The 23,645-nt window shown below is 34.0% G+C and overlaps 6 protein-coding genes across 6 annotated transcripts; 4 read left to right on the top strand and 2 right to left on the bottom strand.

The window, feature by feature from the left end:
* Positions 1-264: 264 nt before the first annotated feature.
* On the top strand, positions 265-993 carry PHYBLDRAFT_64633 (hypothetical protein; the record flags this gene model as incomplete). The annotated part of the gene is made up of 2 exons (XM_018441328.1): positions 265-544; positions 914-993. 2 exons carry the CDS (start codon positions 265-267, stop codon positions 991-993), a joined length of 360 nt encoding a protein of 119 aa, XP_018291712.1.
* Positions 994-2,302: 1,309 nt separating this feature from the next.
* Positions 2,303-4,700, bottom strand: PHYBLDRAFT_181310 (CYP5206 protein). The gene is made up of 9 exons (XM_018438450.1): positions 4,498-4,700; positions 4,365-4,427; positions 4,133-4,283; positions 3,987-4,039; positions 3,450-3,923; positions 3,131-3,379; positions 2,865-3,060; positions 2,688-2,727; positions 2,303-2,607 (listed from the first exon to the last, which is right to left on the bottom strand). The coding sequence occupies exons 1-9, from the start codon at positions 4,685-4,687 to the stop codon at positions 2,425-2,427; spliced, it is 1,599 nt and encodes a 532-aa protein (XP_018291711.1). The 5' UTR covers positions 4,688-4,700; the 3' UTR covers positions 2,303-2,424.
* A 3,236-nt stretch (positions 4,701-7,936) lies between these two features.
* PHYBLDRAFT_133474 (hypothetical protein) lies at positions 7,937-11,482 on the top strand (the record flags this gene model as incomplete). Its single annotated transcript, XM_018429574.1, has 15 exons — positions 7,937-8,085; positions 8,172-8,408; positions 8,483-8,605; positions 8,723-8,906; positions 8,977-9,042; positions 9,111-9,242; positions 9,303-9,388; positions 9,476-9,523; positions 9,650-9,787; positions 9,859-10,006; positions 10,102-10,247; positions 10,328-10,435; positions 10,509-10,674; positions 10,745-10,887; positions 11,046-11,482. The coding sequence occupies 15 exons, from the start codon at positions 7,937-7,939 to the stop codon at positions 11,278-11,280; spliced, it is 2,109 nt and encodes a 702-aa protein (XP_018291710.1). The 3' UTR covers positions 11,281-11,482.
* A 2,298-nt stretch (positions 11,483-13,780) lies between these two features.
* Positions 13,781-16,199, top strand: PHYBLDRAFT_186875 (hypothetical protein). The gene is made up of 4 exons (XM_018439295.1): positions 13,781-14,311; positions 14,406-14,645; positions 14,761-15,021; positions 15,262-16,199. The coding sequence occupies exons 1-4, from the start codon at positions 13,891-13,893 to the stop codon at positions 15,756-15,758; spliced, it is 1,419 nt and encodes a 472-aa protein (XP_018291709.1). The 5' UTR covers positions 13,781-13,890; the 3' UTR covers positions 15,759-16,199.
* Positions 16,200-19,657: 3,458 nt separating this feature from the next.
* On the top strand, positions 19,658-21,009 carry PHYBLDRAFT_64629 (hypothetical protein; the record flags this gene model as incomplete). The annotated part of the gene is made up of 5 exons (XM_018441327.1): positions 19,658-19,748; positions 20,100-20,160; positions 20,203-20,204; positions 20,396-20,490; positions 20,611-21,009. The coding sequence occupies 5 exons, from the start codon at positions 19,658-19,660 to the stop codon at positions 21,007-21,009; spliced, it is 648 nt and encodes a 215-aa protein (XP_018291708.1).
* Positions 21,010-22,661: 1,652 nt separating this feature from the next.
* On the bottom strand, positions 22,662-23,318 carry PHYBLDRAFT_168102 (hypothetical protein; the record flags this gene model as incomplete). The annotated part of the gene is made up of 3 exons (XM_018435800.1): positions 22,662-22,871; positions 22,930-23,002; positions 23,194-23,318. 3 exons carry the CDS (start codon positions 23,316-23,318, stop codon positions 22,662-22,664), a joined length of 408 nt encoding a protein of 135 aa, XP_018291707.1.
* Between the last annotated feature and the right edge of the window lie 327 nt (positions 23,319-23,645).

Below are 23,645 nucleotides of genomic sequence, written 5' to 3'. Positions count from 1 at the left end.
CACGTTATAATATACAAATATTATTTTATTTCTTTTTAGATTTATTCAGTTGGATTAAATTTCTCTTATAAATGAGCTTTCCTAATTACAACATTGAGCTCTTCAAGCAAGCAAAAAAAAAGTTTAAAAGCGTGTTTTTTTTATTGGAGACGATACTAGTTAAAAATGACTTTATTTATTTGTTTAAAGCTATATATAAAGAAACTATTTGATTTGATTGAATTTCACTTAATGTTCCTTTACAAGAGTAAAAGAATAAAAAGCATGACACCAAGTTCTTTGTCCCCGCATTACGCGGCTCAATCTCCTTCAGGACGTAAACCTGACTTGGTAGCGAAGGAGGTGCTGGAATGGTGGCAAACCAACGGAAAGCACCCGTTCATCCAGCCCCACATCTCGTCACCGAGTAATGTGGGTGCGAACTCGCCAGAGAACTTACCACTAGGTGATAAGGTCCAGCTCATTCGACTACCAGTAGCTTCACCGTCAGCCGTTAAAGAGTTCAGTCAGGTTTGCAGTGAAGAGCCAGCACATCTCACCACAGGTTAGACCTCCCTCCCCCCAGCATCATGATTCCACATTGGCGATGCGATGTACACAGTAGTCTTTCCAAAAGAAAAGAGACCATGCCCCACGACTTCTCAGAATTAACTGAGCTGGCGAGTAACAACTTTCACTTTCCGATGCTTGTAGCATGGAAGAATCTCCCTGCAACGGCCGCAAGAGACGCCTCACTATGAAACCGGGACTGTTGTTGCTCAAGGAGAAAACAAACGACACGCGTTGGAGGGGTTCTATATGTAACAAAAAAGTTTTCATCTGCGATTTAAGATTAGGACTGCGCTTTTTGTCAGTCCTAGATGTCCACGTCAGAGCAAACGTGATATAGCTGTATGTTTCTTTTTTTACTAAGTTTGTGTAACTGTTCTACGACAGAAGGAGCAGCTAATAATATTTACTCAAAGTACTTATGAAAGCGGTTTTGCAAAATAAAGCAAAGAAGCAACGAAGTAATAAAGTGTTTGATCTTGATCGGTGTAGTAATAACTCTAAAGGTTGAGTACAAGTTTCAATAACGGCGATTTGTAGGTTACTCTAAGCTGGTCTGTGCGCTTTTTGTTCAAAGGTAGAAAAAAGAATTATATTTTATTTTGCTTGCACAAGTATACCGAAAAAAAGGCCCGTCGGCTACTAGGATATAAGTCCATACGTTTTGCGCCAATATTAAGCAATAAGTAAAAGAAGAGCAGAATGTAAAGCAGAAAGTATACGTGCATATTGCCTGGATCTCATCACAGCATGTGGCGGGATTTTGAATTTCAGGATGAGCTTTATTGAAATGAAGTTATACCAATAGTTTAAAATTAAGATGATTTCCCAAGGGAATGTAAGTTATGGTTATTATATATTTGGTGATTATGGTGTGAAGCATGACACATATTCTCGACTTTTTCTTTGTAAGAAATCTAGATACTAACAATAGATGTATATTAATAAAAAAGTGAAAGCAATTAGCAAATAAATACTACTAAAGAAATCGAATTTTATACTTTTTATAGGTGTAAATGCCACTGACAAACCAGCTGTTCCAGGCTATGTAGTATAATTTAAATCTCCCATAAAATAGTCTAACTATACATTCAGCTTACTCAATACCAATGTTGTCTCGGTTATAAATAAGTTTGAGTAATTGTCAAAGATGTTTTTGGTTCTACAGCAACAATGGTCTTAGGCTTCATTTGGATATAGAGTTAAGATTGGGCTGGTGATATTACCTATAGATAAGTAAAGCGATTATTTTAACGAATGTCATATTTTACAAAGAGAAATACCATAAAATATAATATTATTTGTGCAGTTTACCCCAGGCACGAGGTTGTACAGAAGTGAAAAATAAACTAAAAACAAAGGTAGGAAAGGGAGGAGGAGGATAACGAAGAAGTAATATCACAAGAGGTTTTCGAAATAGTAAAATAATTAGATTTGAAATATCTACCTTTCTTCATTTGATGCAATAGTTCTTTTTCACATGCCTGTGTATCAATGTCATCCCAAAAACAAATGTCGGCATATTACTATACAATAACTAGACTTTTATATGGATATTCTATTTCTTAACAATGTATTTTGATATATATATATATATAAAAGTAATTATATTGTCCTATCTTGTATTTTTTTTATAGTGTTTAATGGTAGTAATTAATTTATGCAAGCAAAGTATAAGCCGTCTCTCAGGTATTCTTTAGTAGTCCATATGAAATGATAGGAGACATTAATTTGTTAACCTTGTTTAGTATGTATGTATATATGTATGCATGTATTTATTTATATATATGGATATGTATATAGGTATAATGATATAAAAGTATATCCTACAACCTTGAGGGCATTATTAATTCAATATATCTGTGCCGAATGCTATTAGAATAAGGCTTCACTTCGAGGAACAAAACGCATCTTGTATGGTACTGGTGAGGAAGTAATACCGTGGTCAATAAATGCATCAATGTCCACTATAATTGGTTTTCCATCTACATCAAGAGGAGGCTCCATGTTGCATCTGTGAAATATTCTTGTCATATTATAAAACATCTCTGTCTCGGCCTATTATGTAAAAAGTAAAGTAAACATATTTATACAGGGTGGTTATTTAAAGAGTCGATTTATTATATAGAAGAATATACTACATAAGAACTTGCCATGTAAATTCCAGGACACAACCGTCTAAAGGAATCATCATGAGAGAACAAGACATGTTAGAACAAAAAAAAAGGGTCCAAATTATCCAGACAACTTTCCCCCACTTTAATTTCTATTTAATCTAAATTTTATTAATTTCTTAACTAAAAGTTCGATTTTACCTCCCCCAGCCAAAGTTGTACTGGTCGCGTTTCTTAATAGATCCACTTGCCAAAGTTGCCATACTCTCAGGATAGCTCAAGAAGCGTTCAGGAATAAACTCTTCAGGTCGGGCATACCGTAATGGGTTTGTGTGCATTGCGTCCATGCTTCCGATAAGTATGGAATTTTTGGGAACATGGTATCCGCGCAAGTCAACTTGATAGAATTGCATGTTATAGATAATAAGTATTCTTTTGATCTTTGTTTGCAGTCTTTACTGCCTTACTATCTTCACTGGCTTCATGTGGAACACCGAATTCAGTGATCGGGCGGAGTCTCAAGCCTTCCTTTTGAGTTGCGGCAAGGTATGGGAAGCTTTCTCGATCAGAGTACATTGGCAGCCGTCCATTCTTTGCAACAAAGTCATCAATCTCTGCCTGAATTTTTCTTTGAATGTCTGGGCGGTTGGCTATAATTGCCAATAGCCATGTTGTTGTCAGAGCCGTTGTATCTGTACCTGCAACAATAATATCACCTAAACACAAAACCAATAATATTAATAAAGATATCTATCTAATAAAAAGAAGAAGAAAAAAGAAACTTACTCAAGAGTACCAGGATATCTTGATGTTCTAATCCATACTTGGCCTTATCTTCGTGAAGTGACTTCACAAAGCAATCCTTGTCACCATTGATTCCTTTTTCCATCAGTTTTGAAAACACTTCGTCTCTGTTTTTTTTTACAAAATCGATTTGTTTCTTTTTGGTTCCAGAGATATAAGCCGCCAGTGACAAGATGGGCAAGAAAGACCCTACATCTCCAGAGACACCGCCGTATATTTCGTGCTGGTGAATGTAGTGAACCATGGATCTGAAATCTGGATCATCGGATGACTCAGTCCGCAATCCAAAGCAGACAGTCATGATAACATTGTAGGAAACCAAATAAAGCCCATCTGACGGAGACACGGATCCATGCTTTGCAGTGTCTTCCAGGAGCGACTTTGTCAACTTGTCAGCCTCTTCGATCATATCTTGACCAAGAGGATCCACAGACTTTGGGGCCAACAGAGCCATGGCTAGATATAAATTATGAGCACAGTGGGAGCTAATGCTACTACTATTACTACTACTTTATTTACCTGCTGATCTAGATCTATGCCACTTCTTTGAGGTTACTGTAAAGGTAAGGCCGCTTTATGATTATTTTCAGAAAAAATAATGATTGTTTATTAGAGTATGTTCACAGTAGCATTAATGACATATATAAAATTAGAGTTTTAAATACCATCCTCCAGCAGAGTATATGTCTCTGAGGTATCCATGTGCAGGACGTGAGGACGCGAGACTTCCGCGAGTAAAAAATAGCTCGTGAGCAAGATAAGGATCACTGACCATAATCCATGTTTGTGCACCCATTCTAAGCTTAAATATAGGACCTATTGGTAGATTGTTATTTTTGTTATTTTTATATATATATATATTAGTGTACTGAAAAATGAGTTATTCAATATACTTACCAAGCTCGTTGTGCCATTTAGTAACTTGTTTTCCTGGCCGATTTCCCAATGATATCAAATGGCCTATAATTATGGTTTTTTTTTAGTTAAAAGCTTTTTTTGGAGTTATCCAATTGTGACTTTGTAGACTCACCAATAAAAGGGTATTTTTCCTTTGGCTCTGGTATTTCTTTCAAGTTCTTTAGGTTGGGATCCTTTGTTTCAGAGAATGAATAAAAGGCAGTTGCAGTCAATGTGGCAGCAACAGCAGCTGTGGCAGCGGCTGCGACAACCGCCAAATTGATGTTCTCGTTGCGCAAAGATGATAGTGAAAAATCAGGCATGTTATTTGAAGTTACAAGAAACTTAAGTCAAGAACAAGTTAAAGAATAAAAAAAAGGAAAATGCTCACGATCTTGTTTATTTTATACTTTCTTTGAAAGCCTACAACCAAAATAGGAAGAAGAAGAAGAGAAAAACTTTGTACATATATATGCATAAAAACTTACAGCCCACAGACATTCACAGACACACACACACAAATCTATTTACTGACTTTACAATGAAGGTACAAGATGTACTAACTGGTTTACGTTTCCTATCGACTTTAAATCTCAGGTATCACTTGGGCAAGAACAAGATTCGCCTTAAAAATATAGCACATTGACGCCAAATATCCATTTTAACTTTGTATACCGACTTTCTTTTTGTTTTGGACTTGTTTTAATTAATACAAAGAGTACAGAGCTTGGCAAGTAATATATACATATATATATGCTTGTATGCTTGTAAGTATGTGAGTTATATATGTATATATTAAGTAACTTGCGCAGGATACGCTGAATATATAGCCGAATAGTCGATTATTGAATTATAGGAAAAAATAAAATAAATAATCTTATTGTTACAGAAAATAATAATAGCGCTTTTATTTTTTGTTACTTGATTTTATCTTGTACAAAGAAAAAGGAAGAAGAGTACAAGATGTGTACACCATGGCTACACACAAGCATTTAAGATCCAGGTTTCGCCCTCCATTCTCTCTATTGTCTTACCAGACCCTAGCCTCTTTTGTATGTGTGTGTGTGCATGTACATTAAAGTATAAATTAATATATCTATATCCGAGAAAGCAATGGTAACGGGCTCAGACTAATCTTAAAAATGCACAAATGTGATTTGTTCTTTTTTTTTAAAGTATATATGTATATATACTTAAGTTGGTCAGTTGTAGCAAGTCAGTGAATATTCTGGAATAAAAAGAGTAAGGCCAAAGGGTTCATATCTGTGCAATACATGTGCGGTTTTTATTCATGCAATATAAAACTTAAACAGAGTTCTTTAAATAGGAAACCATTATTGTTGTTGTACCAAGCCCAACCAAAAAGAAGATGTTCTGAATTATTAGAGTCTCTTCCAAAAGTCTGTCTGTACAATAACGTTTTCTAAATCTTATGGACTGTTAACAGTTCTTTATTTTTATGTTCTATGCAAGTACTATATGTATATCAATGTACCATTCTCACCATTTACATACATGTTTTTTTTTAGAAATTATTATAGCATACCATATCATCAGACTAAGGATGTAATTTACCATGCATTATGACAACCAAGGCTTTCAAATTGATCCAAAGCTTTATATGTAAAAATCAAGAAGACAAGAAGACAAGAAAAAGAGCGTGCTATTTGTTTGTTTGTTTGATTGATGCTTGACCTTTGTGACAGTGATTGGATTCAATTGACAATTTACAATTTACAAGAGCAATTGAGACTTTCTTGTGATAAAATTAACTCAGCTCAACTCAACTCAATTGACAGAAGAAAATGCGAATGAATTAAAGACAGAGAGCAAAAGAATAATTATATATATATATATATGTGTGTGTGTGTGTGTGTGTGTGTGTGCCTGTATTTTCTTTAAAGATAAGAAAAATAATAGAAAGTAAAACTTTATAAGCTATCAATTCAAGCTGTCATTTTACCTTGGCCATTTCACTAAAATTTTCTTTCTTCCTTTCAAACTTTATAACAAGCACATACTCTTTACCACTAAATAAATAAATAAATAAATAAAATTATTATTATTATTTTTATTTATATAACTCTTATTTTATTCTCTTTTCTTTTTGGCTGAAATCTATATATTTATATAAGACAGTGCAAATGTAAGCACAAACTAAAGAAGAATTCTAATCCAAATTACAATCTCTTAATGAATGCTTTACCTAGTCAACTAAAGCAATGTCTACCAGAAAACCCAAAAACACTTTAGGAAAAGGTAATTTCAATACATGATCCTCATTAAAGTATCACACACATCCACATGCACAAAATACATGTATAAAGAAAAGCACAACATTAAGCACAGCATGTATTTTTGTATTATTTCTACTTCTTATACTACTCCTTATGCTTGCTATAGTGAGCAAAACAAAAAGTGACGCGTGAGTATATCATTATTATCATTATCAATGTTACTTTATCACTGTATAAAAAAAATTCTTGATTTATTTATTTTTGACAGTTTATTTATCTATCTTTGTTGATTTGATTTGATTTGGTTTGGTTTCATTTTTCTTTCGTAAAGCACCGGTGGTCTATCTACAGAGTTAGGTCCTGCAGCTGGTTTACGAAAATCCCGTAAAGTAGCAACTACTAAAGAAGTCTCAAGTGAGCCGTAAGCAACCTTTTTTTTCCCTTCTTCTTATTGGGATAAAATATTAGTAAAAAAAAACATATGAGTAACATCTATAACTCTCCTCTGTCAATGGTGCTCTTTATATTCATACGTACAAAAACCATGAAAACCACAACAACAACAACTGCTTAGAAAAAATGCTGCGCCGAAACAACGTACCCTGTTTGATCATTTTGGAAAGAAAAATAATGATCCTAAACCCGTACCTACACCTGCTCCTACACCTGCGCCTGCCCAGGACATTAAAAAAGAAAAAACATCTACTTTACCTACCCGCCAACCAGCATCAGAAGTTCCTGAGCCGGAGGCTATGGACATAGTACAAGAAGATGAAGATGAAGAACAACAACCAGTCAAAAAACAAAAGGCCACCAGAAAGCGAAAACAGATTATTGAGGATGACGATGATGATGATTTTGAAGATAACGAAAATCACAAAGATGAGGATGAAGATGAGGATGAATATGAGGATGAATATAAAGAGGAAGAAATTGTTGTACCCAAGAAGAAGACAAGAAATTCAGTTAAATTCCCAAGCATTAAAAAAGAACAGGAAAAGGTTACTGCAGCCCCAAAACAAAAGACAACACCAAAGGCTAGCCGAAAGAGAAATGAAAAGGAAGACGATGATGATGACGATTTCTTGGATGATGGTGATGATGATACTGCTGCTCCTAAGCAGAAAAAGGCTAAGAAAACACCCGCAAAAGTTAAAGAGGAAACAGAGCCTCCTGCAAAGAAGTCTGGGTAAGTAAGAAAAAAAAAACTAGATTTTATTTAAAAATAAAAGAAATCCAATCTAATCTAATAAGTACATATAAATATCAATACTTTTCCTTTTCCTTTTTTTATTTATGTGATATTTACAATATATATATAGTTTTTTTAATATGATGCGACGAGAGCAACCAAAGGCATTGGGTACTCGGGAAGTACCAGAAGCTCGGCCCAATTGTTTTGAAGGCTACACATTTGTACTGACTGGAGAACTAGAGTCCTTGACTCGTAATGATACTGGAGATATTATCAAGCGATATGGAGGGTAAGTTTAGTAAATATATGCATGTGTTTTTATTTTCTTTACTTAACAATAATGATAATAATAATAATTACTTTGTATTATATCAGTCGAGTTACTGGTAGTGTCAGTGGAAGAACAACTTTCCTGGTTATGGGACGCGATTTTGGACCTTCGAAGGCTGAAAAGGCCAAGAGTCTCGGGGTCACTATTCTTGATGAAGATGCCTTTTACAATCTTCTCAAAACAGAAGGCGCAAAGGGAAATTATGGTAATGGACCCAATCCACAGCCCACAGCATCTCAGTCAAAAGGAAAGGACAAAGCCACATCATCAAGCTCTAGAATGTAAGTAAATCAAATAGTGATAATAATAATTTATCATTTTATTAATGTGTATGTATGGGTGCAATCATCTTTAGGGAACCTATTCCTTCCAATGAAACTAATGATCTCTGGACTGTTAAATATCGCCCAAGAGCTATAAAGGATATATTGGGTAACAAGACACAGATTCTAAACATTACCAAGTGGCTCAAGGAATGGTAAAGTGTTTTCATATATCTTTAAAAAAATAGATGAAAGGCCAAAGAAAGATTTAGCTTTCAAGAAGAGTTGATTAACTATTATCACGGCTATCGAATGTGTGTTTCATTGTTTAGGCAAGAAAATAAATCAAAAGGCTTTCCTATCAAGGATTCTGGCTGGTCAGGTTATCGAGCCATTCTTATCAGTGGACCACCTGGTATCGGAAAGACTACGGCTGCGCATGTGATTGCAGAAGAATGTGGCTACCATCCACTCGAGTTTAATGCCAGTGATGCCAGAAGTAAGAAGATGTTGGAAGTAAGTATTAGTATTATTAAGCATTATTATTAGTATTATTATTTTCTCATTTGTTTGCTTATTTTTATAGGACCAAATTACAGAAACAGTAAAGAACCACTCTGTAACAGAGTATTACCATTCTAATAACGCAAAGGTAAATCAAGAAAGAAAAACAAGCACCTTTATTTATAAAATAATAATTATTGATTGATATTACTATAGACAAAAGCAGCACCAAAAACATTACCAGGATCTGGTAAAAAAATTGCCATTATTATGGACGAAGTTGATGGTATGTCTGCTGGTGATCGTGGTGGAGCAGTCGAACTGGCATCTCTTATCAAAAAGACAAAGGTAAAAATAACAAGGTTAACTAATATATATATGCAAACCATTAAAACTCTTATTTTCTAGGTTCCTATTATTTGCATTTGTAATGATGACAGATCAGCCAAAGTACAACCTTTGCTGCGTGTCTGCTGTGATGCCAAGTTTAGACGGTAAACTGCTGATGATAATAATAATATAATCATTAGACTAAAAAAGAAAAAAAAATAACAAGAATCTCACGCATACAAAAACTATAGTACACCTGCTACAAGCATAAGAAACAGAATTACAGAGATTGCAACAAAGTAAAGTATACACCATAATTTTACACAGTTAACCAATATGTTTCAAAATGTTTCAAACTTTTTTCCCTTTATATATATATATATAATACTAACGGTACGCTTCTTTTTTCTGAAAAATATTATTAGAGAGGGATTAAATATCTCTCCAAATGCAATTGATGCTCTTGTAGCATCTACTCGGAATGATATTCGACAAATCATCAATATCCTGTCCACATATCGCCTAGGAAAACAAGATATGGATTATGATCAAGCTAAAGCAGTGTAAGTTTGATTTATTATTTTTTAAAAAGAAAAGCAAAAGGAGAAACTTTGATACTTACTTATATTTGTAGTGGAAAAAGCAACGAAAAATATTCTCAGATGGGATTGTTTGATATCCCTCCTGCTCTCTTGTCAGCCTCTAATTGGAGAAGTACTTCCCTACAAGAAAAGTCGAATGTGTACTTTCATGATTACAACCTTGCCCATCTCATGATTTTTGTAAGTTTAAATTTGATACATGTAATATAATATAATATAATTCATTCATTCATTTATTTATTTATCTTTTTTTTCTCTAAAAAAAAACTATAAAGGAAAACTATCTTAAAGCCAAACCCGAAAAGGTAATGGCTTTAAATAACCCTGGATCCGAAGAAGAGCAGAAGCTACTGCTAGGACTACTTGCAAAGGCTTCTGAGGCCATGTCAGAAGGTGATGTGGTTGATGCAGTAATTCATGGGTAAGTAAAATTTGATGTGCTTTATGTGCACTGATTCCTATACACATGCGTACAAATATTGATGTTCTTGTGTACAATAGATCTACTCAGAATTATTCTCTTATGCCAATCCATTCAATTGCTTCCTGTGTACGACCTGCTTCTTTTATGAGAGGATCTTTGATGGGAGGTCGATTGGAATTTCCAAAGTAAGAACATCAAATTATTATTTTTAAAAAATAATAATAATATTGACCATATATATATATCGATTTTTACTAGATGGTTGGGACAAAACTCCAAGGCTTTAAAGAGTTACAGAAATCTAAAGGAGCTTCAGATGCGTATTAATTCAACTGGCTTGGCTGACAGAGGAGAAATACGGGAGAATTATATTCCTATACTTACAGACCGTATTTTTACTGCTCTGAAAGACGTAAGTATTTTTGTTTTTGTTTTGTTGGAATTTTTATGATTTATTTTTTCATATTATTATTGTTTATTATGGGTTTCTTTAGGAGGATTTTGAAAAAGCTTCAGATTTGATGGATAAATATCATTTGGATCGTGAATGCCTTGACATGTTGAACGAATTGTCACTGAGTAAAAAGAAGCCTTTTGCAACAATCACACCAAAGATTAAAACAAATTTCAACAAATAGTAAGTTTGTTAACTATATATCAAAATAAGCCTGATTATGATTATGATAATGATAATGATAATGATAATGATAATGGTAATGGTAATTTGGCTAATATCTAATGTTTTTTTTTCTTTCTTTCTTTCTTTCTTTCTTTATATAAACACAAAAATTATAGCTACAATTCTACATCTCATCCAATTCTTTTCCAGGCTACTGGTGCACCTATCAAAAAGGTGTACAAACAAGAAGAGATTGGTGAACAGTCAGAGACATTGTTTGGAGAGGAAGAAGATGAAGGTGAAGTACTCACTTTTGGTGACGATGTTTCTGAAGAAGAGGAACCTGAGGTGTCTGTAAAAAAGGATAAGTTTATCAAGGCCAGTAAACTCAAGGCCAAGTCTAAAAAATAGCATAATTAATATAAATATAAATACAAATACTCTTTCTTTCTTTCTTTCTTTTTTTTGGTTTTCTTTTGGTTTTATATTAATGTTGATTTTATGTATTTAAGCTTCTTATATATGTATTTTGCTAAATAAGAATTATGCTTTGTTATTTTTTGCTCTGATTTCAGTCAATAAAGAAATTAACAACTGTAAAGAGTTTATATATATATGTGTGTGCGTGTGTGCGTTTGTATGCAGGTATTGTTCAGCTTAAAAAAAAAGAGGTTTATTGAAAAGAAGATCCTTTAGTTATGTATTTAATATTTTGTGTGTATAGTGTTTGTAGTTATATAGTGTGGTACAATGATTATTATAATATATTACTTATATAATTGGTCTGTGCCACGTGATCTAGACCGGATAAGTAACTCCCTTATCCCACAATACAGGTGTACAACCAGGTCTATTTCTTGGCATATATACATTATTCTTATTGTTCGGTTAAAGTACATGTTCCGGTATTCATATGTCAATATATCTAATAAAAGAAGAAGGGTATAAAGTGCAATATAGATATCGCTATTGCATTAAGGCAAGAATTATTTCTTATTCTTCTTACATTACAAACACAATATACAAGATATACAGGCACATAGCTAAATTATGTCCCTACCATGTTGTGTAAATATATTCTTGGGAACTAAGGTGGACCCTAATCTCTTTTTAATATCTTTCTTTTAAAATAAAAGTCAGTATCCTCCCCTTCTTGCCACGCGAACAAATACATGTCCTGTTCCCATGGCAAAAGAAAAATTATGTATGTAGCATTAAGTCCTATGTACTTATTTAGAAAGAAAAAGGAAAAGGTCTATCAATAGCATATTCTGCTATCAAATTAAAGGTTAAACCATAGGTCAATTTCTATAAGTCTTTTCTTTTTTTTATTCCTCTCTTTATGTCTTTTGAATTCACCATGTCTCTTCGCGCACACAGATATAATAAAATAAAATAAAATAGAAAGTAAAGTTCAAGTCCAACGATTGTTTCAATTTCAATTTGTGTCCGTTGAGAATCTTGTGCTACATACAAGTAGCTTGCCAGCTAGCTAAATAAAGCATTCTACCATATTTCTGTCATTTGCTCACACACAAAATGTCTAAACGTCTCAAACGATTGATGCTTAGAATCTACAGAGTGGGAATAATGACGTACATAATACACATTGGCCATAAAGCAAATGTATGTATATGTATATAATATAGGATAAAATCATATTATTATCGGTATCGTTATCATCACCACTACCATTAAAATTACAATTACCATTGTTATTACTGTTACTGCCACTGCTACTGCTAGTTATTATTATCAAATTATCAGGACATATTTGCTTGGTACTCAGTGTATATCAAGCCACCAATTTATCTCTTTCTCTCTATCTCTCTTTTTTTTAAAAATTGTTTTTTTTATTTTATTTTAGCTTACGGTCGGTCCGCCTAACAAACATGGATAATCCGGTCCATTTATTCTCTATGTATTTTTTGCTTGGGCCGAAGCTTATCCGTGTCTTGCTATTTTTTTTATTTTTTATATCTTGTACACTTGTTAAACTACTGAATATATAATATAAATAAGTTTTAATTGAAATAAAATATATATATAAAACTATCTCTAAGCAACGTACCCAGAAAAGTCAATTCTTTATGATTTACAAAGACTAAACCAGAATATACTATTATAATTATTACATTCAAGAAAGAAAAACCTCAGATAGCTATGTATTGACATCTGGACCTGTTCAGAGTTGAGATGAAAGCGGAGGTGTGGATAGTAAACTCGTTGACATTGATATATTGTTAGAAAATATAACATGCCATACAACCATGGGTGGATGGCAAAATAATCATAATAATATACAATACAATGCAATGCAATGCAATAAAACAGAGAGAATAATATGTCAATCCCGATTGATATCAATGGAGCAGCCACCATAATATTCTCACACATTGACTTGGTTTGATCAATTGATTGGCTGATTGGTTGATTGGTTGATTGACAAAAAGAAAAGACAAAAGACACTAGAAATCAATCACTCATTTAATTATTATTATTTTTAAAAAAAAAACAGCGAAGAGAAAAGAAGCTATTTCATTATAGTCCATTGAAATGATGTATGATAGTCTCTTGAGACAAAACTAAACTGTATATGTAAAGGTCCATTTGAATACAAGAAGTATGTATCTATCTAAAGAACAAATAAAAAGAACATAGGATCTAAGATCGGTACAACCTAAGCTTTGGATAGTAAAGCAAGTGAAAGTAGTGCAGAAAAAGAACATATCCAGAAAGAGCTTAATTGTACAACAATTGAAGCTATCTATACACAATTGTCTGTTATTTATTTTTCTTCTTTTGCTTTCATTGGCCGATTCGCAGGTGCATACAGATATATATATATATATAATACCCATAAAATCTCATTAGCGTCTCTTTCTCTCTTTCTCTTTCCTTCTCTTTATCTTGCTTATTCACTCATTCAGTCGTTAATTCACTCGATATCTTACATTTATATATATTTTTATTACTAGTATTATTCTCTCTTTATTGATTTATTAACCTCCCCATAATCTCATGTCTGTCGATAATATAAACGTCAGTCTATCCAGACTGGCACTCGCTAAAGCAATCAAGACACCCGACGCTGGTGAAGACGAAAGCGAACCATGGACCAATAGTGTGATTTTCCATCAATCCCACATTGATTCAAACATGAGAAATACTATCCTAGGCGGTCCTCAGAAACACAGACCCCATCCTGATCGTGCGAGAAGTAATCAACAGCAATATCAGCAACAACAACACCATCAACAACAATATCAACAAAATCAAAATCAACAATATCGCTCTCAATATAATAATCGAAATGATCCTCGCAAGAACAGCCCAGTGCCTCGTGTGACAAGACCTCCTCAGGAACCAATATCGGCACGTCAAAGCGGCATGTCCGCCATGCCTCACGACAACAGCCGACGACCACTTCCCACAATCACAGGTAAATATATACACATGTTTGTGTGTGTTTAGGTATGCGTATTATTATTAAAAGATAAGCTTTTAATTTTATTAAATTAATTAAATTGATCAAGGAAAAGGTCGTTCCTATGTACCCAGCGATGATGAAGAGGATGACGATGAAAGTGTAGAAGAAAGTGAAGATGATGAAGATGAAGATAGCAACAAGAAATCCAACAAGGTTGTCAAGAAACCAATCCAGTCACAGATTCACTCAAAATCTAGACTCAAAAATGCACTTCCTGCAGTCAGTGACGACGACGAAGAAGAAGACGAAGAAGAAGAAAAGGAAGAAACAGATGATGATGAACATGGTAAGTACAACACGTGCTTGATAAAAGTGGCAAAACACCGGTTGGCTGGATTGGATGGGTCGATGTTTTAGGCACATATAAATATTATATCTGACACGTTCTTATGTTACTATAGACAACGTGCGCCCTTCTAGCCGGACAAACACACCCCAGCTTCCGATCATCCAATTACAATCTCACCCCACAGATGCAAGGAGTACAACAACCAGTCATTCGTCCTCCTACTTTGACAAGCCTACTTCATCTGATTATTGGCAAAAGACTCTTGCAGAAGCAGATGACATTAGCAGCGTTCCCTCGGTTGATCGATCAGCCTCACCTGCTCATAGTAGCAGCCAAGGATCTGGTGGCCATGATGGAGACGAAGAGCCTAGAGGTTCACCCATACATCAATATGCAAAATCGGCTCATCGCATGACAGCACAGACAGCCGATGCCATCTATTATCAACAGCAACAGCAGCAACAGATCAAATTGAATCAAATGGCTCAGATTCAACAATACCAACAATATCAATCATACCAGCAACAGCAACAACAACAACAATTACAATTACAGCAACTACCACCACCAATATATCCTAATTTCCAACAATCGAGACGGTTATCTACTCAAGACCTTCTTCAACAATCTTCTTTCGGTCGACCCACAAATCGTCGCAGTGTGTCAAGCAATAATCTCTTGCAAGAACAGCATGATGCGGCTGCTGGTATTAGCAGTAGTGCTAGACGCTCGAGAAAACCAGAACCTGTTGTCAGCAACAGTCGATCCAGTCGTATTCTTGGCTCTAGTGGTGATGCTCGCAAGAGTCGTACACTTGCTGCCCCTCAGCGTTCTACAGGTTATGACCCAACTGACTCTCGTAGTACTGATGCTCGTAGACGATCTCAAATGTTGCAGAATGCACCAATGCCTGTGGCCAGCATGTCTACACCGATGCTCAATTCTTATTCGATGATGCCACCTCTTCACCAATCTCAAATGTATTCTCCTAATATGATGATGCCTGTGATGATGGGAAATCCCATGCAGATGCCAATGATGAAACACAGCAACAGCTCTAATGCAAGAAGAACAAGTGTAGCATGGCAAAACAATACTTGGGGGAATTAGAAAGAAAAAAGACAGGCTATTAAGCTATTAATATATATATATATATAATGAACAGCTTATATCTCCCCTTCCTGCCTTTAAAGAAAACCAAAACCAAAAGAAAAGGGGAGCGATAGAGATAAATAATGGTGCCACCCATCCGTTATTGCTGACAAACAACCACCTACAAAAGCCTATACACATTATAACCTTTACTTCCCCTTCACACACGTATATACAGAGATAGATGGATAGATTAAGAAAGAAAGAAATGACCTCTTATTATTAATCTTATTATTATTTGTATTTTTCTTCTTATTCTTGGGTTGCACTCATTTGATTCTTTTCTTTAATTCAATTCCTTTATATAATATTATATATATTCTGCTCATATACTTATTATCAAAGTGGCTTAACTATGTGTGAGCAATCAAGTCCAATATAAAACAACGCCACTTTCCCAAAAAGCACGCTGCTCTTTTGGTCATATCTTATAGTGAGCTTTGTTTTGTTTTTATTTTTGTTAAAAAGATATATTATAATAATACTGATGTACACTTTTGATATTTGAAATCAAAAAACATCTAAAAGTACTTTCACCAACAAGAGTGCAGTAAAAGTAAAATAGAAATATAAAGCATAGTAATTTTACCAACCCTAGCTATTTACTTTTCTGTATATAATGTTTATAATACCAAAAATTTTCTGAAAATATTAAAAAACCCACAACTTTTATAAAGCGGGAAATAAATGCATATATCAAGGGTTTTGGGACATTTATTTTAATCGACAAGTGCTTGCACCTCTGTCACATATTAAAATTGGAACGATACAGAGAAGATTAGCATGGCCCCTGCACAAGGATGACACTAAACTTCTGAGATGGAACGCTCTACGGAGCATATTTTTTTTTGTTTTGTCACCACTTGATATTATTTTTATTTATTTTATTTTTTATGTCAAATCTTGAAATTACTTATAGAATGGTACCATACTGAGGAGCATGTCATTTTTACTTTTTAATGCGCAATATCTGCAAACATACCTCAAAGTTCAATCCTTAGCCCTCATCTCCATTCAATATATATATATACTTCAACTTCTTGTTACATTTCCATACAATTGCACCATCTCTTTTATCCACTCATGTACAATAAAATCTTGCTCCCCCTGGTGTCCATAGCTTTTATTATGCAGTTCCATTAACACCCATTATCACTCTCCTTTTCACTAGAGATGTGGCAACCTTTTTTTTGCTCAGCTTTAGACGCGTAGCTCATATTCAACCTGAGCTATATAACACTTCTAGCCACTTTGGCTACAGTTTGAAGGCCTTATAAATGTGCCTTCATATATACCTACATTTCACATTCTCTGCATTATGATGATTCCTGTTTTTGATGAGATTCATATACTTGGGGTTTTCCCTTTCACGAATAAAGGATTTTTTCTCTTTGCGCGGAACCGTTTATTGTTTCTCATTATTATCATTATGGAATCCTTGTAACTATGGCTATTCTTAATAGAGTTGGAGCGTGTTGGTCTGACTTCTCTCTACTTTTGAGCTTACAACTATATAGAACCTACATTAATTTGTCCTAAATTTGAATGTGGTCTTGCTATTTCTCGTCCGATTCAAAAGGATTTTGCACATTTTGAGAACGAAAGAAGAAGAAACCAGCAAAAGTATATAGATTGATAAGTTGATAGACATGTAATCTCTTCAACAACTTCTCTCAAACACGTCAAATCGCAAACCGGAGAGGAAAGGGGGAGGGGAAGGGGGCTTAAAAGACCATGATTCTCTTCAGTTTTACTAGCTTCTTCTCCTCTGTTCCACAGACTCTCAAAGTCTATACCACTAATGGATCCACATACGTTGTTTTAGGGTGCACCTTAAGTGACGTCCGGGAAACTCATTTCGAGCACGTATTTCATGATGTATCCTTTATCACCAATATAGTTGCAGCTTTTGTCACTCTGAGCGTTAGGCAGCATTAGATAGAAATATCTTTAGTTACTACAATATAATTTTTTTATTCATATTAATTATATTTCTTCTGGTTACTTTCTCTCGCTCTTCTTAATCTCCATTAACCTTGCCCGAATTTTGGATAATACCTGACTTTCGACTACCATCATTTTCTCTTTCGTTCCATGGTTAGTCCAATTGAAGCCCCACAGTCACCTTCCTATTGTCTTTCACATTAAGTGTTTTCTTGTCCTTCTTTTTTTTATTGCAGATAAAGTATAGCTTGATATTATCTTAATAACGCTCTGGGCTAGATGGCTACAAAACCTGCCTGTTCGTACGGTGTGAATAATCTTTTTGGATATACATTGTAATGTCCAACATTTAAAGACATCATTTAAGAGTTTAAATATCGATATTGTCATTTTTACATTTATCGGTATCTCCATCGATATTGTGATGTTAGTCCGGAGGACTAACCGAACAGGAACAGAGAAGTGCTGTAATCATCTTATATTTTATTGAGCGAAAAGTAATTCTGAAACATTTTTTCAAGAAATTAATATAAAAGAGTGCAATGATTCAAAGTATTGTACCTCGATCATAAGCGAGCAGGTCAAAATGGGTAAGGAAGGGAGGGTGACTTCTCTGTTCCTGTTCGGACCCGATTGACTCACTTAATTGTCCCGAGAAACTTGTTTCGACAGGACGATTTATATACTTTAATCTAAACCAAAGTGCTTTCCTGCAAAATATAATAAACCCCGACGTTCAAACAGCTTGGAGAGATCGAGGCTCAAGAAAGAAAATGGCTATCAAGCGTGTAAAATAGATATGTTGACAGCGTGATTTTCTTCTAAAAGCCTTTACTAAATCATATAAAATAAAAGCAACCCTTTTTAAAAGACCTTTCAAAAGACCTTTCTCTTGTGTTTTTCTGTATCTTGTATTGTTCAATATTAAAAAGTATACACACTTTTTAGTACCATATATAAGAATTAAGATATTATTCTTGTAATAGTCAAAACTCTTTTATATTTCTAAGAAATCAATCAGATATCGACTGTACATATATATACCAAGTACTTTCAAGACTTTAACAATTTTTAAACGCGTGTGCATTCTGGTTTTTACCCTAAAAACTCTTGCTTTCTATCATGAGTGGCTGTTAAAAGGATGCGCAAATCAACATTGGACGTCAGGCTGAATGAGAAAACTAGGGAATTGATCTTTAATGCGCAATGTTCTGACAAACTCATTTCTGCAAAGACATGATGAGAGTTATATATAAGCTAATGAGCTATTCGCATGAGCAGAATTGTAGTTTCTGATGGTAAATAAGGTTTCGCATCGTTGTCGCTCGTCTTTTTCTGTTTTTTGCGTCCTTTTTTGTTTACTTTTTGCTTTTTTTTTCATCGTCTTTAGCTCTAGTAGTCACATGCATATGAAAAGAGTCACACCTCTTTCCCCTTAATTTTTTTTGAAGGGGCACACGTCAGCGATGAAAGGATGCAAGAGATGCGTAAAGTAGATGGAAGACTCCATTTACTTTGGTCCTCTTCACCGAAAAGAAACTCGTGAAACTCAACTCCGTTAAAGTAGTTCAAGTGACGATTGACGTTCTTTCAAAAAAAAAAAATTGTCAAAAAACCCGATAGCAATTATGTACTTTTATTCCAAGCTGGTCTGTGTGATACTTATACAAGGGCAATAAATCAGTGAATTAGACACACACAAAGTGTTCAACAATTATTTGTTAAATAGCTGGCTCTCAAAGAGTGACAGTGAGAGGGAAACATCGTCTCTTATTCCTTATAAAAAGAAAAAAAGAGACTACTTTTGACTTATGACAATATATGCCTATGCTTGCAACCTAAAGTTAATATTTGTTATAATGGAGTATAACAATGATTTCATAAAATCGAGACAATATAATATAAATGAATAAATGGAAATTACCGTATTTTGTTTTGGTTTGTTTGTTTCTAGAAGCTCTTATTCCTGGGTAATATTTGGCTACCGAGTGAAAATATATAATTGTAAGGCTTGTGAATAGAAAGCAGACTACTAATGATATATGGAAGACCGAATGATATATTACTGTATCATTAGTAATATTCTTTGAGAGAGTTTAGGAATATTAATTCTTATCAGATGATAGTCTAAAGCATTTGCAGTACAAGTGGTATTGGTATACAGTCTCGATTGAAAATATTTATATTTATATTTATATTATTCTGTTTATGCTCTAGTTCTTAATTACATGCCCTACAAGAACGACTCTATTTTACTTTGCTTCTTTTATATAATGTGCGCTATTGAATATGTCCAAATAGACAGAAAAAAAGCTTCAAATTAAATAAAGAACTCTTTTTATGTAATTGTAACAGCTTTGATACGACAACTCAAAGTTAGAGAGAGAAAAACGGTTGTATTGTGCATGCCGGCCTGGTAATAGATATTTTTATATTAATATTTAATTTACATATAAAGTAGTAAGCTTGGCAGATACCAAAGACTCGGAACCTATAAATCAAGATCTTCATAGAGAATAATTAAGGTGACGTGAATCAATTAATACAGGAGACAAGTGTGTCTTTGATTTTCGATTCTCGATAGGGGGAAATTATGGATTACAGATCATGGATCATTGATTATTATTTTTGGCTGTGGTTTTGTGGATCAGGATTTTTGGCTGTATTTTCCGATAGATGCCAAACATCAGATACGATGGCCCCTTGTCTTTGTCCTAAAAATGGCAATAAAGTGAAGAAGAAGCATGTAAATCTCCACTGATACCCAAAGAGCACGGGCCTTTTGAAATAGTATATAAAGGTTTGACATTTTTGCACTTCTTTCCTTTTTATTACATATTCTCTCAACCACATCTTACCTACCAAGCCTTTCTTTACCTTTACACCTCATAACCCACACTCTACAATGCAGATCCTCTCTATCCAAAAGCGTATCATCTCAAAGTGCCAGCGCCGCCAATCCTCAACTACCAACACAGCTAGCCGTGTCTCCACATTTACATCATCAATGGGACAATGTATCAAAGGGCTCGCTTCAGTCAAGAAAGCTTTTAGCTGCAAAAAAGTCCAAACTACAGCCGCACCTTCTTTGATCTCATCTTCATCGACGATCTCTAATGACTCCTATCTTTCTGACCTTTCTGATGACGAGCACTTTTCAAAATCTTGCCCAGTATCTGAAAAATCTATGGCCCTGGATTCACTTATCTTTGATCATCCTTCAGTCACAGTCCGCATTAGTCCAGCTGCCTATCGCTCATCTTAAATCGATCTTGATTTCAACACCCTGTATATACACCCTGTAAAACACAAAAAATTGTATAATAGTCAAGTTCATCAAACAAAAGCATTCCATTTTCCTTGTACATACATCCTTATAAAAAAAGACTATCGCAACATATAAAGCTCTCTAGAGAAAAACTCTTAAAATAAAATACAATAAAAAAAAGAGCCACAAACACTTTTGCAGTGGTTCTTTTTGTTTCAACTACCAATAAATACATTTATCTTATTGAATACCTCTTAAAACATGTCTATTGTTCTCAATTGTTTGCATCAGTCTGTATAGCTGAGCATTGAATTTATGTAAGCTTTACAAATCCAAAGCTACTTTATATAAATTACCCTTATTTTTTACAATATGAAATGTATGTGTATGTCCATTTAACCCCCTCTCCTTTGACTCCTTGGTTTTGGTATTAATTCTGTAAAGATAACACGAGAGTATGATTTGAATATATATATAATACGAATTTATAAGAAGCTTGTAGACACTCTCTTCATTAGCAGTCTCTTTCTCTATCAATCAAAAGATCATCCTTTGCTTGTAAAATTGAATAAAATTATACCTTTTTTTTTAGAGAAAAAGAACAGAAACCACAAGAGACCAAGCCATACTCAAGCCCTTGGTTTTATGTTCTTGTACATAATTAATTGAATCAATATGATATATATGTTTCCTTCTTTTTTAATAGTCTCGTGCACTGTGCTGGCTTATTTATTTATTTTATTTGTATAAAGTCATATAAGGCCACTCAATAACGGCCAACAACTTATTGGTTTTTTGGGAAAACACTTTAGGTGGAAGACATTTAGTTTCTATTTCTAAAGTAAAATTGAATCAAAAGAATTAAAGGAATAATTTTATATTCGTTTGGACCTCTTGACGTAATTCCCTATACTTAAATGTCCATTTGTTCTGCCAAATTAATGGGGCAATTTTGTTCAACAAAATTACTTTCAGGATTTGTGAGCTACCTTTACTATCGAGGATTTAATAAACATCGTCTCATGGTGTAAATATCGAAATTGCCATTTTTACATTTCTTGATATCTCCACGAATATTGGTCTGTTGCTAGTCAAATAAACACTAGAGATCATGGATCAATTTGCTCAACAATTTTACTTGGTAGCAAAAAAAAACAAAAATATCCGATTTTTTTAGGTGAATACCCTGAGAGAACGTTTGGATCAAATATGCTTATATGGTGTAAATATTCAAAATCTTATTAGTAAATTGTTTTTTTTAGAGTGAAAAAATGAGATATTTTGTCTGGTATTTATGCAATCAATGTCAAACAACATCTGAATGATGGATCATAATGTACTCCACCAGGTTGCTTATATATAAAAAGTAGCTTGACTTAACCGATATAGAGTTATAGCTGAATTTCAAGATTTGATTTGCCATTTTGATCAAAATGCCCTTTTTTTTATTACACTTTTCATTTCACCGGTAAATTCAATAATATTCAATGTGCATTTATATCATATAAACCAATTTAACTAACCTTTGAGCGATCCGAACACTATTATAACCTTCAATGAACACACAATACAATCTCGAAGCTCATAAAAAATAGACCTGTTTATTCGGACCATCGCATACACAAACCCTTTTTATTTTTAAAATGCTTTTAAATAATTATATTCTGAAGATCTGTGAATGTTATTACAGAAATATTAGATCCATTCAGTGTGTATATGTGTTCTCTTGGATCTTTGTGCTTTGAAGGTCTGCGAATAATTTCCATACGGTAACCTAAACCAAAGTGCTTTCCTGCAAAATATAATAAACCCCGACGTTCAAACAGCTTGGAGAGATCGAGGCTCAAGAAAGAAAATGGCTATCAAGCGTGTAAAATAGATATGTTGACAGCGTGATTTTCTTCTAAAAGCCTTTACTAAATCATATAAAATAAAAGCAACCCTTTTTAAAAGACCTTTCAAAAGACCTTTCTCTTGTGTTTTTCTGTATCTTGTATTGTTCAATATTAAAAAGTATACACACTTTTTAGTACCATATATAAGAATTAAGATATTATTCTTGTAATAGTCAAAACTCTTTTATATTTCTAAGAAATCAATCAGATATCGACTGTACATATATATACCAAGTACTTTCAAGACTTTAACAATTTTTAAACGCGTGTGCATTCTGGTTTTTACCCTAAAAACTCTTGCTTTCTATCATGAGTGGCTGTTAAAAGGATGCGCAAATCAACATTGGACGTCAGGCTGAATGAGAAAACTAGGGAATTGATCTTTAATGCGCAATGTTCTGACAAACTCATTTCTGCAAAGACATGATGAGAGTTATATATAAGCTAATGAGCTATTCGCATGAGCAGAATTGTAGTTTCTGATGGTAAATAAGGTTTCGCATCGTTGTCGCTCGTCTTTTTCTGTTTTTTGCGTCCTTTTTTGTTTACTTTTTGCTTTTTTTTTCATCGTCTTTAGCTCTAGTAGTCACATGCATATGAAAAGAGTCACACATCTTTCCCCTTAATTTTTTTTGAAGGGGCACACGTCAGCGATGAAAGGATGCAAGAGATGCGTAAAGTAGATGGAAGACTCCATTTACTTTGGTCCTCTTCACCGAAAAGGAACTCGTGAAACTC

This window comes from Phycomyces blakesleeanus, assembly GCF_001638985.1.
Source record: "Phycomyces blakesleeanus NRRL 1555(-) unplaced genomic scaffold PHYBLscaffold_10, whole genome shotgun sequence".
NCBI classification, from domain to species: domain Eukaryota; kingdom Fungi; phylum Mucoromycota; class Mucoromycetes; order Mucorales; family Phycomycetaceae; genus Phycomyces; species Phycomyces blakesleeanus.
Note: the sequence above shows the minus strand (reverse complement) of the source record. Positions and strands in the feature narration are given on the sequence as shown.

Coding starts and splice junctions, on each gene's coding strand:
- PHYBLDRAFT_181310 (XM_018438450.1), bottom strand. CDS start 4,687: ATGCCTGATTTTTCACTATCATCTTTGCGCAACGAGAACATCAATTTG. Junction 4,040..4,132: donor ATATACTCTGCTGGAGGATG/GTATTTAAAACT, acceptor ATAATCATAAAG/CGGCCTTACCTTTACAGTAA. Junction 2,608..2,687: donor ACATGGCAAGTTCTTATGTA/GTATATTCTTCT, acceptor TTTACATAATAG/GCCGAGACAGAGATGTTTTA.
- PHYBLDRAFT_186875 (XM_018439295.1), top strand. CDS start 13,891: ATGTCTGTCGATAATATAAACGTCAGTCTATCCAGACTGGCACTCGCT. Junction 14,646..14,760: donor AACAGATGATGATGAACATG/GTAAGTACAACA, acceptor ATGTTACTATAG/ACAACGTGCGCCCTTCTAGC. Junction 15,022..15,261: donor TGGAGACGAAGAGCCTAGAG/GTTCACCCATAC, acceptor TATCTACTCAAG/ACCTTCTTCAACAATCTTCT.